The following is a 15,019-nucleotide window of genomic DNA, read 5'->3' as shown; positions in this document are numbered from 1 at the left end:
GTCCCTGGATCTTGATCCGTAACAAGGAAGCTTGGCGTTCTGGCGAAAACCATGAGATCCAGATCTGGTTTGCCCCAACGCCGAAGCAGTTGTGCAAAAACCTCCGGGTGAAGTTCCCACTCCCCCGGATGAAAAGTCTGGCGACTTAGAAAATCCACCTCCCAGTTCTCCACGCCTGGGATGTGGATCGCAGATAGGTGGCAAGAGTGAGACTCTGCCCAGCGAATTATCTTTGAGACTTCCATCATCGCTAGGGAACTCCTTGTCCCTCCCTGATGGTTGATGTAAGCCACAGTCGTGATGTTGTCCGACTGGAACCTGATGAACCTCAGAGTTGCTAGCTGAGGCCAAGCCAGAAGAGCATTGAGAACTGCTCTCAATTCCAGAATGTTTATTGGAAGGAGACTCTCCTCCTGAGTCCATGATCCCTGAGCCTTCAGGGAATTCCAGACAGCGCCCCAACCTAGTAGGCTGGCGTCTGTTGTTACAATTGTCCTGTCTGGCCTGCTTAAGGGCATCCCCCTGGACAGATGTGGCCGAAAAAGCCACCATAGAAGAGAATCTCAGGTCTCTTGATCCAGATTCAGCATAGGGGACAAATCTGAGTAATCCCCATTCCACTGACTTAGCATGCACAATTGTAGTGGTCTGAGATGCAGGCGTGCAAAAGGTACTATGTCCATTGCCGCTACCATTAAGCCGATTACCTCCATGCATTGAGCCACTGACGGGTGTTGAATGGAATGAAGGACACGGCAAGCATTTAGAAGTTTTGTTAACCTGTCTTCTGTCAGGTAAATTTTCATTTCTACAGAATCTATAAGAGTCCCCAAGAAAGGAACTCTTGTGAGTGGCCTTAGAGAACTCTTTTCTACGTTCACCTTCCACCCATGTGACCTTAGAAATGCCAGAACCAACTCTTTATGAGACTTGGCAGTCTGGAAACTTGACGCTTGTATCAGAATGTCGTCTAGGTACGGAGCTACCGAAATTCCTCGCGGTCTTAGTACCGCCAGAAGAGAGCCCAGAACCTTTGTAAAGATTCTTGGAGCCGTGGCTAACCCGAAGGGAAGAGCTACAAACTGGTAATGCCTGTCTAGGAAGGCAAACCTTAGGTACCGATAATGATCCTTGTGAATCGGTATGTGGAGGTAGGCATCCTTTAAATCCACTGTGGTCATGTATTGACCCCTTTGGATCATAGGTAAGATTGTCCGAATAGTCTCCATTTTGAACGATTGTTTAGGATCTTTAAGTCCAAAATTGGTCTGAAGGTTCCCTCTTTTTTGGGAACCACAAACAGATTTGAGTAAAACCCTTGTCCGTGTTCCGACCGCGGAACTGGATGGATCACTCCCATTAGTAAAAGGTCTTGTACACAGCGTAGAAACGCTTCTCTCTTTAGCTGGTTTGCTGACAGCCTTGAAAGATGAAATCTCCCTTTTGGAGGAGAAGCTTTGAAGTCCAGAAGATATCCCTGAGATATGATCTCTAAAGCCCAGGGATCCTGGACATCTCTTGCCCAAGCCTGGGCGAAGAGAGAAAGTCTGCCCCCCACTAGATCCGTTTCCGGATCGGGGGCCCTCACTTCATGCTGTCTTAGGGGCAGCAGCATGTTTTCTGGCCTGCTTCCCCTTGTTCCAGGACTGGTTAGGTTTCCAGCCCTGTCTGTAGCGAGCAACAGTTCCTTCTTGCTTTGGAGCTGAGGAAGTTGATGCTGCTCCTGCCTTGAAGTTACGAAAGGCACGAAAATTAGACTGTCTAGCCCTAGGTTTGGCTCTGTCTTGAGGCAGGGCATGACCCTTACCTCCAGTAATGTCAGCGATAATTTCTTTCAAACCAGGCCCGAATAATGTCTGCCCTTTGAAAGGTATGTTAAGCAATTTAGATTTAGAGGTTACATCGGCTGACCAAGATTTAAGCAACAGCGCTCTGCGCGCTTGAATGGCGAATCCTGAATTCTTAACCGTAAGTTTAATTAAGTGTACTACGGCATCGGAAATAAATGAATTGGCTAGCTTAAGTACTCTAAGCTTGTCTGTAATTTCATCCAATGTAACTGAGTTAATGGTCTCTTCCAGAGACTCAAACCAGAATGCCGCCGCAGCCGTGACAGGCGCAATGCATGCAAGGGGTTGTAATATAAAACCTTGTTGAACAAACATTTTCTTAAGGTAACCCTCTAACTTTTTATCCATTGGATCTGAAAAAGCACAGCTATCCTCCACCGGGATAGTGGTGCGCTTAGCCAGAGTAGAAACTGCTCCCTCCACCTTAGGGACCGTCTGCCATAAGTCCCGTGTGGTGGCGTCTATTGGAAACATTTTTCTAAATATAGGAGGGGGTGAAAAAGGCACACCGGGTCTATCCCACTCCTTGTTAATAATTTCTGTAAGCCTCTTAGGTATAGGAAAAACATCAGTACACACCGGTACCGCATAGTATCTATCCAGCCTACATATTTTCTCTGGAATTGCAACCGTGTTACAATCATTCAGAGCCGCTAATACCTCCCCTAGCAATAAAAGCTTAAATTTAAAATTTGAAATGTCTGAGTCCAGTTTACTTGGATCAGATCCGTCACCCACAGAATGAAGCTCTCCGTCCTCATGTTCTGCATATAGTGACGCAGTATCAGACATGGCTCTAATATTATCAGCGCACTCTGTTCTCACCCCAGAGTGGTCGCGTTTACCCCTAAATTCTGGCAATTTAGATAATACTTCAGTCATAACATTAGCCATGTCTTGCAAAGTGATTTGTATGGGCCGCCCTGATGTACTTGGCGCCACAATATCACGCACCTCCCGAGCGGGAGACGCAGGTACTGACACGTGAGGAGAGTTAGTCGGCATAACTTCCCCCTCGTTGTCTGGTGAAATTTTCTTTACATGTACACTTTTATTTAAAGTAGCATCAATGCAATTAGTACACAAATTTCTATTGGGCTCCACATTGGCCTTTAAACATATTGCACAAAGAGTTTCCTCTGTGTCAGACATGTTTAACAGACTAGCAATGAAACTAGCAAGCTTGGAAAAAACTTTTGAAATAAATTTACAAGCAATAAAAAAAACGCTACTGTGCCTTTAAGAAACACTAATAAACTGTCACAGTAGAATTACAATGAACCAAATTTGTTATAGCAACCAAATTTTCACAATAAATGCAATAAGTTAGCAAAGGATTGCACCCACCAGCAAATGGATGATTAACCCCTTAATACCCAAAAACGGATAACAGATATAAAAACGTTTAATCACAGTCAAAAGCACAGTCTCACAGGTCTGCTGTGAGTGATTACCTCCCTCAAAAACTAGTTTAGGAGACCCCTGGGCTCTGTAGAGACGTCCTGGATCATGGAGGAAGGAATAGGAAGACTGTGAGTGAATTCTTACTGCGCAAGAAAGCGCCAAAATAGGCCCCTCCCACTCATATTATAGCAGTGGGGAAGCTCAGCAAACTGAATTTATTCATAAATAACGACAGCCATGTGGAAAAATAATGCCCAAAATTTTTTATCACCAAGTACCTCAGAGAAAAACGATTAACATGCCAGTAAAACGTTTTAAAATAAAATTATGAAATGATACTAATAAGCCTGCTGCTAGTCGCTTACACTGCAGTGGAGGCTCAAATATAAGTTAAATGTACACAGTATTTTCTTAGTGAAGTTCCATTCCCCAGAAATACCTCAGTGTAACAAACATACATATCAGCCTGATACCAGTCGCTATTACTGCATTTAAGGCTGCACTTACATTATATGGGTATTAGCAGTATTTTCTCAGTCAATTCCATTCCTTAGAAAATAATATACTGCAACATACCTCCTTGCAGGTGAACCCTGCCCGCTGTCCCCTGATCTGAAGTTACCTCACTCCTCAGAATGGCCGCGAACAACAAATAGATCTTAGTTACGACCGCTCAGATCATACATAAACTCAGGTAGATTCTTCTTCTAATGCTGCCTGAGAAAAAACAACACACTCCGGTGCTGTTTAAAATAACAAACTTTTGATTGAAGATATAAAAACTAATTTTAATAACCACAGTCCTCTCACACGTCCTATCTATTAGTTAGGTGCAAGAGAATGACTGGGTATGACGTAGAGGGGAGGAGCTATATAGCAGCTCTGCTTGGGTGATCCTCTTGCACTTCCTGTTAGGGAGGAGATATAATCCCATAAGTAATGGATGACCCGTGGACTGACTACACTTAACAGGAGAAAAATTGTGGCAATTTCTCAGCACAATTAATCAGTTGTTTGTACCATTGATTGCAAAGCAACATTTAATGCACAAATATTGTAAGCAAACAAAACCTAGGGGAAAAGAAAGAAAAAAGTAAAAAAAAAAAAAAAGTATCAAAAATAATAATACCTGATATGCCATTCTTGCTGGTGTTCAATAAAGCTACTGGTGTGGCAGAAACTCTTTTACTGTTCACAGCTTGCCCTAGTATTCTTGAGGTACATTCTTCACTATCACTGTCTTGAAAATGTGGTGGTCTTGGCTGAAAACACTGCAGTCGATATGATTTAATATTGCTTAGAATCTCAAAAAGAGAAAGTCTTTTTTCACAATGTTTATCGGAAGCATTGGTCCATGAGAAAAGGGAGGGGAGCTGTGCAGCTTGGGAAGAGCTTGAAAAACTAGACAACAGTTCAGGATCAAGCTGCTTTAGAACAGGGTCATGTTCTGTAGATAGTCTGTCCATTATAACCCTAGAAAACACATTTTAAAGTAAAAGGAAGTTAAGATTTTTTGCACTGTGAATAACTTTAGGTTTAAAAAACAAAAACCAAAAACGGCATTAGATTATTAAATTACCTTCCACCTCGGCCTATTCGCCTCCTTGCAAACCCTATGCATCGTCTTGGGACAGTAAGAGTGGTAAGGCAATGCCTATACCGATGTCTGGCCAATCCTGAAAAATCTGTATTTTCTGAAGAATCACTGGTTTGGTCCAAACGAGGCTAAAAATGAATAAATTAGAGCATTATTAATTTTAAATAAATACATTCTGCATACTTGGATAAAAAAACTAAACAAATTTCTAATTGCAACTATAACAGAATTTATGCTTACCTGATAAATTACTTTCTCTTACAGGTGTATTCAGTCCACGGATTCATACTTACTTGTGGGATATTCTCAATCCCTACAGGAAGTGGCAAAGAGAGCACACAGCAAAGCTGTCCACACAGCTCCCCTCAGGCTCCGCCCCCCCAGTCATTCGACCGACGGTTAGGAGAAAAAGGAGAACCATAGGGTGCAGTGGTGACTGTAGTTATTGTAAATTAAATTTGAACCGGACTTAAAATATCAGAGCGGGCCGTGTACTGAATACACATGTAAGAGAAAGTAATTTATCAGGTAAGCATAAATTCTGTTTTCTCTTACTTGGTGTATTCAGTCCACGGATTCATCCTTACTTGTGGGATACCAATACTAAAGCAATAGGACACGGATGAAGGGAGGGAACAAGTCAGGTAACCTAAACGGAAGGCACCACTGCTTGCAAAACCTTTCTCCCAAAAATAAGAAGAAGCAAAAGTATCGAATTTGTAAAATTTGGCGAATGTATGCAGTGAAGACCAAGTCGCTGCCTTACAAATCTGTTCAACAGAAGCCTCATTCTTGAAAGCCCATGTGGAAGCCACAGCTCTGGTGGAATGAGCTGTAATTCGTTCAGGAGGCTGCTTACCAGCAGTCTCATAGGCCAATCGGATTATGCTTTTCAGCCAGAATGAAAGAGAGGTAGCAGTCGCTTTCTGACCTCTCCTCTTACCAGAATACACAACAATCTTTAATTGCTTTTAAATAGAACTTTAAAGCACGAACCACATCAAGATTGTGCAACAGTCGTTCCGTCTTAGAAACTGGATTAGGGCACAGAGAAGGAACAATGATTTCCTGGTTAATATTCTTATTAGAAACCACCTTTGGAAGGAAACCAGGTTTAGTACGCAAAACAACCTTATCTGCATGGAACACCAGATAGGGTGAATCACACTGTAAAGCAGAAAATTCTGAAACTCCTGAAAGAACTAAATTTAGACTCCATGGAGGAGCCACAGGTCTGTAGACAGGCTTGATTCTAACTAGGGCCTGTGTAAACGCCTGAACGTCTGGTACAGCTGCCAAACACTTGTGTAACAGAATACAGAGCAGATATCTGTCCCTTTAAGGAACTAGCTGACAGACCTTTCTCCAAACCTTCTTGGAGAAAAGACAATATCCTTGGAATCCTAACCTTACTCCACGAGTAACCCTTGGATTCACACCAACAAAGATATTGCCGCCATATCTTATGGTAAATTTTCCTGGTGACAGGCTTTCTGGCCTGTATCAGAGTATCTATAACTGATTCAGAGAAACCCCGCTTAGCCAGGATTAAGCGTTCAATCTCCAAGCAGTCAGTTGCAGAGAAACTAGATTTGGATGCTTGAAAGGACCTTGGATTAGAAGATCCTGCCTCGATGGCAGTTTCCATGGTGGGACCGATGACATGTCCACTAGGTCTGCATACCAAGTCCTGCGTGGCCACGCAGGCGCTATCAGAATTACCAAAGCCTTCTCCTGTTTGAGTCTGGCTATTAGCCGAGGGAGAAGAGGAAACGGTGGAAAGACATAAGCTAGACTGAATGACCAAGGTGCTATTAATGCATCTATCAATGCCGCCTTGGGATCCCTGGATCTGGATCCGTAAAGGGGAAGTTTGGTGTTCTGACGGGACGCCATCAGATCCAACTCTGGAATGCCCCAAAGCTGGGTCAGCTGAGCAAAAACCTCCGGGTGGAGTTCCCACTCCCCCGGATGGAAAGTCTGACGACTTAGAAAATCCGCCTCCCAGTTGTCTACCCCTGGGATGTGAATTGCAGATAAATGGCAGGAGTGATCCTCCGCCCATTTGATAATCTTGGATACTTCCTTCATCGCTAGGGAACTCTTTGTTCCTCCCTGATGATTGATGTACACTACAGTCGTGATGTTGTCCGACTGAAATCTGATGAATTTGGCCTCTGCTAGTTGAGGCCACGCCTGGAGCGTATTGAATATCGCTCTCAGCTCCAAAATGTTTATCGGGAGAAGAGATTCTTCCCGAGACCATAGTCCCTGAGCCTTCAGGGAGTTCCAGACCGCACCCCAGCCTACCAGACTGGCATCGGTCGTGACAATGATCCACTCCGGTCTGCGGAAACTCATTCCCTGAGACAGGTGATCTTGAGACAACCACCAGAGAAGAGAGTCTCTGGTTGTTAGATCCATTTGAATTTGAGGAGACAAATCTGCGTAATCTCCATTCCACTGTTTGAGCATGCACAGCTGCAGTGGTCCGAGATGGATTCGGGCGAAAGGGACTACGTCCATTGCCGCAACCATTAAACCAATTACTTCCATGCACTGAGCCACGGAAGGCCGAGGAATGGAATGAAGAACTCGGCAAGTATTCAACAGTTTTGACTTCCTGACCTCTGTCAGAAAGATATTCATTTCTACCGAGTCTATTAGTGTTCCCAGAAAGGGAACCCTTGTGAGCGGGGACAGAGAACTCTTTTCTACTTTCACCTTCCACTCGTGAGACCTTAGAAAGGCCAGAACGATGTCCGTATGAGCCTTGGCTCTGTGAAAGGACGACGCCTGTATTAATATGTCGTCTAGGTAAGGTGCTACTGCAATGCCCCGCGGTCTTAGTACCGCTAGAAGGGACCCTAGCACCTTTGTGAAAATTCTGGGAGTGGTCGTGGCCCAACTGGTAATGTTTGTCCAGAAAGGCGAACCTTAGGAACAGATGGTAATCTTTGTGGATAGGAATATGTAGGTACGCATCCTTTAGATCCACGGTAGTCATATATTGACCTTCCTGGATCATCGGCAAGATTGTCCGAATGGTTTCCATCTTGAAAGACGGAACTCTGAGGAATTTGTTTAGAATTTTTAGATCCAGGATTGGCCTGAAAGTTCCTTCCTTTTTGGGAACTACGAACAGGTTTGAGTAAAAGCCCAGTCCTTGTTCTGCAATTGGAACTGGGTGTATCACTCCCATTTTTAGTAGATCTTCTACACAGCGTAAGAACGCCGGTTTCTTTGTTTGGTCTGAAGACAAACGAGAAATGTGGAACCTTCCCCTTGGGGGAGAATCCTTGAATTCTAGAAGATACCCCTGAGCAACTATCTATAATGCCCAGGGATCTGGAACATCTCTTGCCCAAGCCTGAGCAAAGAGGGAAAGTCTGCCCCCTACTAGATCCGATACCGGATCGGGGGCTACCCCTTCATGCTGTCTTGGTAGCAGGAGCAGGCTTCTTGGCCTGTTTACCCATATTCCAGCCCTGCAAGGGTTTCCAGGTTGCTTTGGGCTGTGAAGCGTTATCTTGCTTTGCGGCAGCAGAGGTTGCTGCAGGTCCGCTCCTGAAGTTGCGAAAGGAGCGAAAATTAGCCGTGTTTTTGGCCTTTAACGGCCTATCTTGTGGAAGGGAATGGCCCTTTCCCCCAGTGATATCCAAAATAATTTCTTTCAGCTCTGGGCCAAATAGGGTCTTCCCCTTGAAGGGAATATTTAACAGTTTCGTTTTGGACGACACATCAGCCGACCATGATTTGAGCCAAATCGCTCTGCGCGCCATGATGGCAAAACCTGAATATTTTGCCGCTAGCTTAGCTAATTGGAGAGCGGGATCAGTAATAAAAGAATTAGCCAGCTTTAGAGAATTAATTCTATCCATGACCTCATCGTATGAAGTCTCCCTTTGGAGCGACTCCTCCAAGGCTCCGAACCAAAAAGCCGCAGCAGTAGTTACCGGAATAATGCAGGCAATTGGTTGAAGAAGAAAACCTTGCTGAACAAAAATTTTCTTCAGCAATCCTTCCAATTTTTTATCCATAGGATCTTTGAAAGCACAACTGTCCTCTATTGGTATAGCTGTACGTTTAGCAAGTGTTGAAACAGCCCCCTCTACCTTAGGCACCGTCTGCCACGCGTCCCGCCTAGGGTCGTTTATGGGGAACATTTTCTTAAAGATAGGTGGGGGAACAAAGGGTACACCTGGTCTCTCCCACTCCTTAGTCACAATATCCGCCACCCTCTTTGGGATCGGAAATACCTCAGTGTATACAGGGACCTCTAAAAATCTGTCCATTTTACACAATTTTTCAGGGACCACCATGGGGTCACAATCATCCAGCGTAGCTAAAACCTCCTTAAGCAGGACGCGGAGGTGTTCCAGCTTAAATTTAAACGCTAAGGAATCTGACTCTGCCTGCTGAGAAAATTTTCCTGTGTCAGAAATTTCTCCCTCAGACAGACCTTCCCTCACTGCTACCTCTGAGTTTTGTGAGGGTACTACAGATAAATTATCCAAAGCTTCAGATTGCTCATCCTCTGTATTTAAAACTGAGCTATCGCGCTTTCTTGGAAAAACTGGCAGTTTGAATAAAAATGCTGCAAGGGAATTATACATTACTGCTGCTAATTGTTGTAAAGTAATAGGGGCCAATGCGCTAGAGGTACTAGGCATCGCTTACGCGGGATTAACTGGTGTAGACACGTGGGGGGAGGAAGAAGGACTATCCTCATTACCCTCCGTTAAGGAATCATCTTCGGCAGCATTTTTAATTGTCACTGGATGATCTTTAAAATGCTTTTGAACATAAAGAACAAGGTCTATCTGAAGGCTCAGACATGTTTGAAAGACTCAGACAGGCGTAAAAAAGTCCCCAAAAAGTGTTTCCAACGTCTAAAACGCTTAATAAATATAAGATTACCTTAATAAAGTAATCGATTTAGCCCATCACAGTGTCTGTCAGTATTAAAGCCATTAACTGAAGCCATCATTCTATACTGTGTCTCAGAAAATGGCTTACCTTCCCTCATGGAATTTCTGTCAGTCTTCTAGCACTACCAAGTCTTGTTAGAAAAAATGACTGAACATACCTTAAGCAGTATAAGCCTGCAAACTGTTCCCCCCAACTGAAGTTCTCCGGTACTCAACAGTCCTGTGTGGGAACAGCAATGGATTTTAGTTACAACATGCTAAAATCTTTTTCCTCTCAGCAGAAATCTTCATCACTTTCTGCCTCAGAGTGAATAGTACAAACCGGCACTAATTTAAAATTATAAACTCTTGATTGAAGAAATAAAAACTACAAATCTAACACCACATACTCTTTACCCTCCTACTTGTTAGAGCAGCAAAGAGAATGACTGGGGGGGGGGGGGGGGGCGGAGCCTGAGGGGAGCTGTGTGGACAGCTTTGCTGTGTGCTCTCTTTGCCACTTCCTGTAGGGATTGAGAATATCCCACAAGTAAGGATGAATCCGTGGACTGAATACACCAAGTAAGAGAAATAAGGATAACTAAAATTGCCAATAGACATTGGCATTCGGCAGCTTCATTAGCAGTCAAATGTGGAAGTGACCCCTCGTTTACTTCGGTTCTTTTTGAAGCTGTATTTATGCTTGTGAAAAATCACCACATTAAGATCTGTATTTGCACAGTGTGGTGATCTTTCAGACGTATAAATACAGCTTCAAAAAGAGCCAAAGTCAACAAGGGCAGCTTACTTACGCATTGAGCAGCTAATGAAGCAATTAGTATTACGTCCACATACATTTGGCCATATAGCGTCAATATGATGGAAGAATCTGGGCGAGGTGGATGCCAGGAGATGGATAACAGTCTGGGGCTGTTTTTCAAGGTTTGTTCTAGGCTCATTAGTTTCAGTGAATAGTTATCTTAAAAGGACCTATAAATACAGTATAATCATAAGGGCATAAAAAAAAATTATTCTTACCTGATAAATTTCTTTCTTTCCGGACATGGAGAGTCCACGACGTGGGATATTCACTCCTGGCCAGCAGGAGGAGGCAAAGAGCACCACACCAAAGCTGTTGTCACTTCCCTTACCCATAACCCCCAGTCATTTAGCCATAGGGAAATGGAAAAAGAAGATAACACAAAGGTGTAGAGGTGCCTGAGGTTTAGAAAAAATTATGGTCTAAACTAAAGGGTGGGGTCGTTCACTCTCCATGTCCGGAAAGAAAGAAATTTATCATCAGGTAAGCATGAATTTTGTTTTCTTTCCTAAGACATGGAGAGTCCACAACGTCATTCCAATTACTAGTGGGAACCAATACCAAAGCTAGAGGACACGGAATGAATAGGGAGGGAGAACAAGACAGGCAGACCTAAACTGAAGGCACCACCGCTTGAAGAACCTTTCTCCCAAAAGAAGCCTCAGCCGAGGCAAAAGTATCAAATTTTTAGAATTTAAAAAAAAAAAGTAAATTTATGCTTACCTGATAAATTAATTTCTTCTAGGATATGACGAGTCCACGGATTTCATCCTTACTTGTGGGATATTAACCTCCTGCTAAAAGGAAGTGGCAAAGAGCACCACAGCAGAGCTGTATATATAGCCCCTCCCTTCCCTCCAGTTATTCGAACTAAGTTAGGAAGAGAAAGGAAAAGCCAAAGGTGCAGAGGTGACTGAAGTTTATAAAAAATAAAATATGATCTAAATCTGTCTTAAAAATGACAGGGTGGGCCGTGGACTCGTCAAATCGTAGAAGAAATTAATTTATCAGGTAAGCATAAATTTACTTTTCTTCTACAAGATATGACGAGTCCACGGATTTCATCCTTACTTGTGGGATACAATACCAAAGCTACAGGACACAAATGAAAGGGAGGGACAAGACAGGGACCTAAACAGAAGAACCTTTCTCCCAAAACCAGCCTCAGAAGAAGCAAAAGTATCAAAATTGTAAAATTTGGAAAAAGTGTGAAGATGCGAGCCTTGCAAATCTGTTCAACAGAAGCATCGTTTTTAAATGCCCATGAGGAAGCCACAGCCCTAGTAGAATGAGCCGTAATTCTTTCTGGAGGCAGCTGTCCAGCAGTCTCATATGCCAGACGGATGATACTCTTCAGCCAAAAAGAAAGAGGTAGCCGTAGATTTCTGACCCCTACGCTTTCCAGAAAAAACAATGAATAATGAAGATGATTGACGGAAATCCTTAGTCGCCTGCAAGTAAAACTTCAGGGCACGGACCACCTCCAGGTTATGTAACCTACGCTCCTTCTTAGAAGAAGGGTTAGGACATAATGAAGGAACAATGATTTCCTGATTAATATTCTTATTAGAAACAACCTTAGGAAGGAAACCAGGTTTGGTACGTAAAACCACCTTGTCAGAATGGAAGATAAGATAAGGTGAATCACATTGTAACGCTGAAAGCTCAGAAACTCTATGAGCAGAAAAAATAGCAACCAAAAACAAAACTTATCAAGATAATAACTTAATGGTGGAGCAATTAATCTAAAACACAGGCTTAATTCTAGTTAGAGCCTGACAAAAAGACTGAACGTCTGGCACGTCCGCCAAACGTTTATGTAGCAAAATTGATAAAGCAGAGATTTGTCCCTTTAAGGAACTTGGTGATAACCCCTTCTCCAATCCTTCTTGGAGAAAAGACAGAATCCTGGGAATCCTAACTTTACTCCATGAGTAGCCCTTGCATTCACACCAAAAAAAATAATTTACGCCATATCTTATGATAATCTTTCTAGTGACAGGCTTACGTGCCTGAATCAAAGTATCTATGACCGAATCAGAGAATCCCCGCTTAGATAAAATCAAGCGTTCAATCTCCAAGCAGTCAGTTGGAGAGAAATTAGATTTGGATGTTGGAAAGGACCTTGAATGAGAAGGTCCTGTCTCACTGGAAGTTTCCACGGAGGCAGAGAGGACATGTCCACCAGATCTGCATACCAAGTCCTGCGTGGCCACACAGGCGCGATTAGAATAACTGAAGCTCTCTCCTGTTTGATCCGAGCAATCACCCGGGGAAGGAGAGGAAACGGTGTAAACACATAAGCTAGGTTGAACGACCAAGGCGTCTTTCAGTTCGGCCTGAGGATCCCTCGGCCTGGATCCGTATCTTGGGAACTTGGCATTCTGTCGAGACGCCATTAGATCCAACTCCGGTCTGCCCCATCTGAGAATCAGTGAGGCAAATACCTCCGGATGGAGTTCCCACTCTGTCGGCTTAGAAAATCCGCTTCCCAGTTGTCCACTCCTGGGATGTAGATTGCTGACTGATAACAAGAGTGGGCCTCCGCCCACCGAATTATCTTGGATACTTCTGTCATCGCTAAGGAACTCCTTGTTCCTCCCTGATGATTGATGTAAGCCACAGTTGTAATGTTGTCCGACTGGAATCTGATGAATTTGGCCGAAGCCAGTTGAGGCCACGCCTGAAGCGCATTGAATATTGCTCTCAGTTCCAGAATGTTGATTGGAAGTAGATACTCCACCTGAGTCCAAACACCCTGAGTCTTCAGGGAATTCTAGACTGCACCCCAGCCTAGTAGACTGGCGTCCGTTGTCACTATCACCAACGAGGGTCTGCGAAAACACGTCCTTTGGGACAGATGATCCGGCAACAGCCACCAAAGAACAGAGTCTCTGGTCACCTGGTCCAGATTTATCTGAGAAGATAAATTTGCATAATCCCCATTCCACTGTCCGAGCATACACAGTTGCAGTGGTCTGAGATGAAATCGAGCAAACGGAATGATGTCCATTGCCGCCATGCACTGAGCCACTGATGGCCGAGGATTGGACTGTAGAGCTCGGCATCTATATAGAATCTTTGACTTTCTGACCTCCGTCAGAAAAATCTTCATGTCTATAGAATCTATTAGAGTTCCCAGGAAGGGAACCCTTGTCTGTGGAATTAGTGAACTCTTTTCTAGATTCACCTTCCATCCGTGAGATCTCAGAAATGCCAACACTGTGTCTGTATGAGACCTCGTTAGATGATGAAGTCGATGTCTGAATCAGAATATCGTCCAGATAAGGCGCCATTGCTATGCCCCGCGGTCTGAGAACCGCCAGAAGGGACCCAAGAACCTTCGTGAAGATTCTGGGTGCTGTGGCCAACCTGAAGGGAAGAGCCACAAACTGAAAATGCTTGTCCAGGAAGGCAAACCTTAGGAACTGATGATGATCCTTGTGGATAGGAATATGCAGGTATGCATTCTTCAAGTCCACGGTAGTCATATATTGACCCTCCTGAATCATTGGTAAAATTGAGCGAATGGTCTCCATCTTGAAGGATGGAACACTGAGAAACTTGTTTAGACTCTTGAGATCTAAAATGGGTCTGAATGTTCCCTCTTTTTTGGGAACCACAAAAAGATTTGAGTAAAACCCCCATCCCTGCTCTAGTCTTGGGACAGGACAAATTACTCCCATAGTGGAGAGGTCTTTTACACAACGTAAGAATGCCTCTCTTTATCTGGTCTACAGACAATCGTGAAAGAAGAAACCTCCCTCTTGGGAGAAAACTTTTGAATTCCAGTTGATACCCGTGGGTCATGATTTCTAGTGCCCAGGGGTCCTTAACATCTCTTTCCCAAGCCTGGGCAAAGAGAGAAAGTCTGCCCCTACAAGATCCGGTCCTTGTTCCAAGCTTGGTTGGGTCTCCAGACGGACTTGGCCTGAGCAAAATTCCCTTCCTGTTTTGTGGAGGAAGAAGAGGGTACTCCTTTAAAATTCCGAAAGGAACAAAAATTATTCTGTTTACCCCTCACTTTAACAGCCTTATCCTGAGGTAGGAGATGACCCTTACCTCCAGTGATATCATAAAGGATTTCCTTCAAGTCAGGCCCGAATAGGGTCTTACCCTTGAAAGGAAAAGCCAAAAGCTTTGAGTTAGATGATACATTAGCAGACCAAAGACTTTAACCATAGCGCTCTACGCGCCAAAATGGCAAATCCAGCATGCTTAGCCGCCAATTTAACAATTTGAAAGGCGGCATCTGTGATAAAAGAATTAGCCAGCTTGAGAGCCTTAATTCTATCTAAAATATCTTCTAAAGGAGTCTCAGTCTTAAGAGACTCTTCTAAGGCCTCAAACCAAAAGCCTGCCGCAGTTGTAACTGGTACAATGCATGCCATAGGTTACAAGAGGAACCCCTGATGAATAAACATTTTCTTCAAGAGAC

General features: G+C 43.8%; 1 protein-coding gene across 1 annotated transcript in view; it reads right to left on the bottom strand.

Moving 5' to 3' along the window:
- Positions 1 to 15,019, bottom strand: part of EPC2 (enhancer of polycomb homolog 2) — a 498,893-nt gene that overhangs the window by 197,812 nt on the left and 286,062 nt on the right. Inside the window, exons 7-8 of the mRNA XM_053712670.1 lie at positions 4,834 to 4,979; positions 4,384 to 4,727 (exon numbers count right to left, since the gene is read on the bottom strand). Of these exons, the coding sequence (XP_053568645.1) occupies positions 4,384 to 4,727; positions 4,834 to 4,979 (490 nt within the window). The remainder of the gene's footprint in view (positions 1 to 4,383; positions 4,728 to 4,833; positions 4,980 to 15,019) is intronic.

The sequence above is a fragment of the Bombina bombina genome, chromosome 1 (genome assembly GCF_027579735.1).
Source record: "Bombina bombina isolate aBomBom1 chromosome 1, aBomBom1.pri, whole genome shotgun sequence".
NCBI classification, from domain to species: domain Eukaryota; kingdom Metazoa; phylum Chordata; class Amphibia; order Anura; family Bombinatoridae; genus Bombina; species Bombina bombina.
The sequence above is the reverse complement of the archived record's forward strand: the minus strand, read 5'-3'. Positions and strand labels throughout refer to the sequence as shown.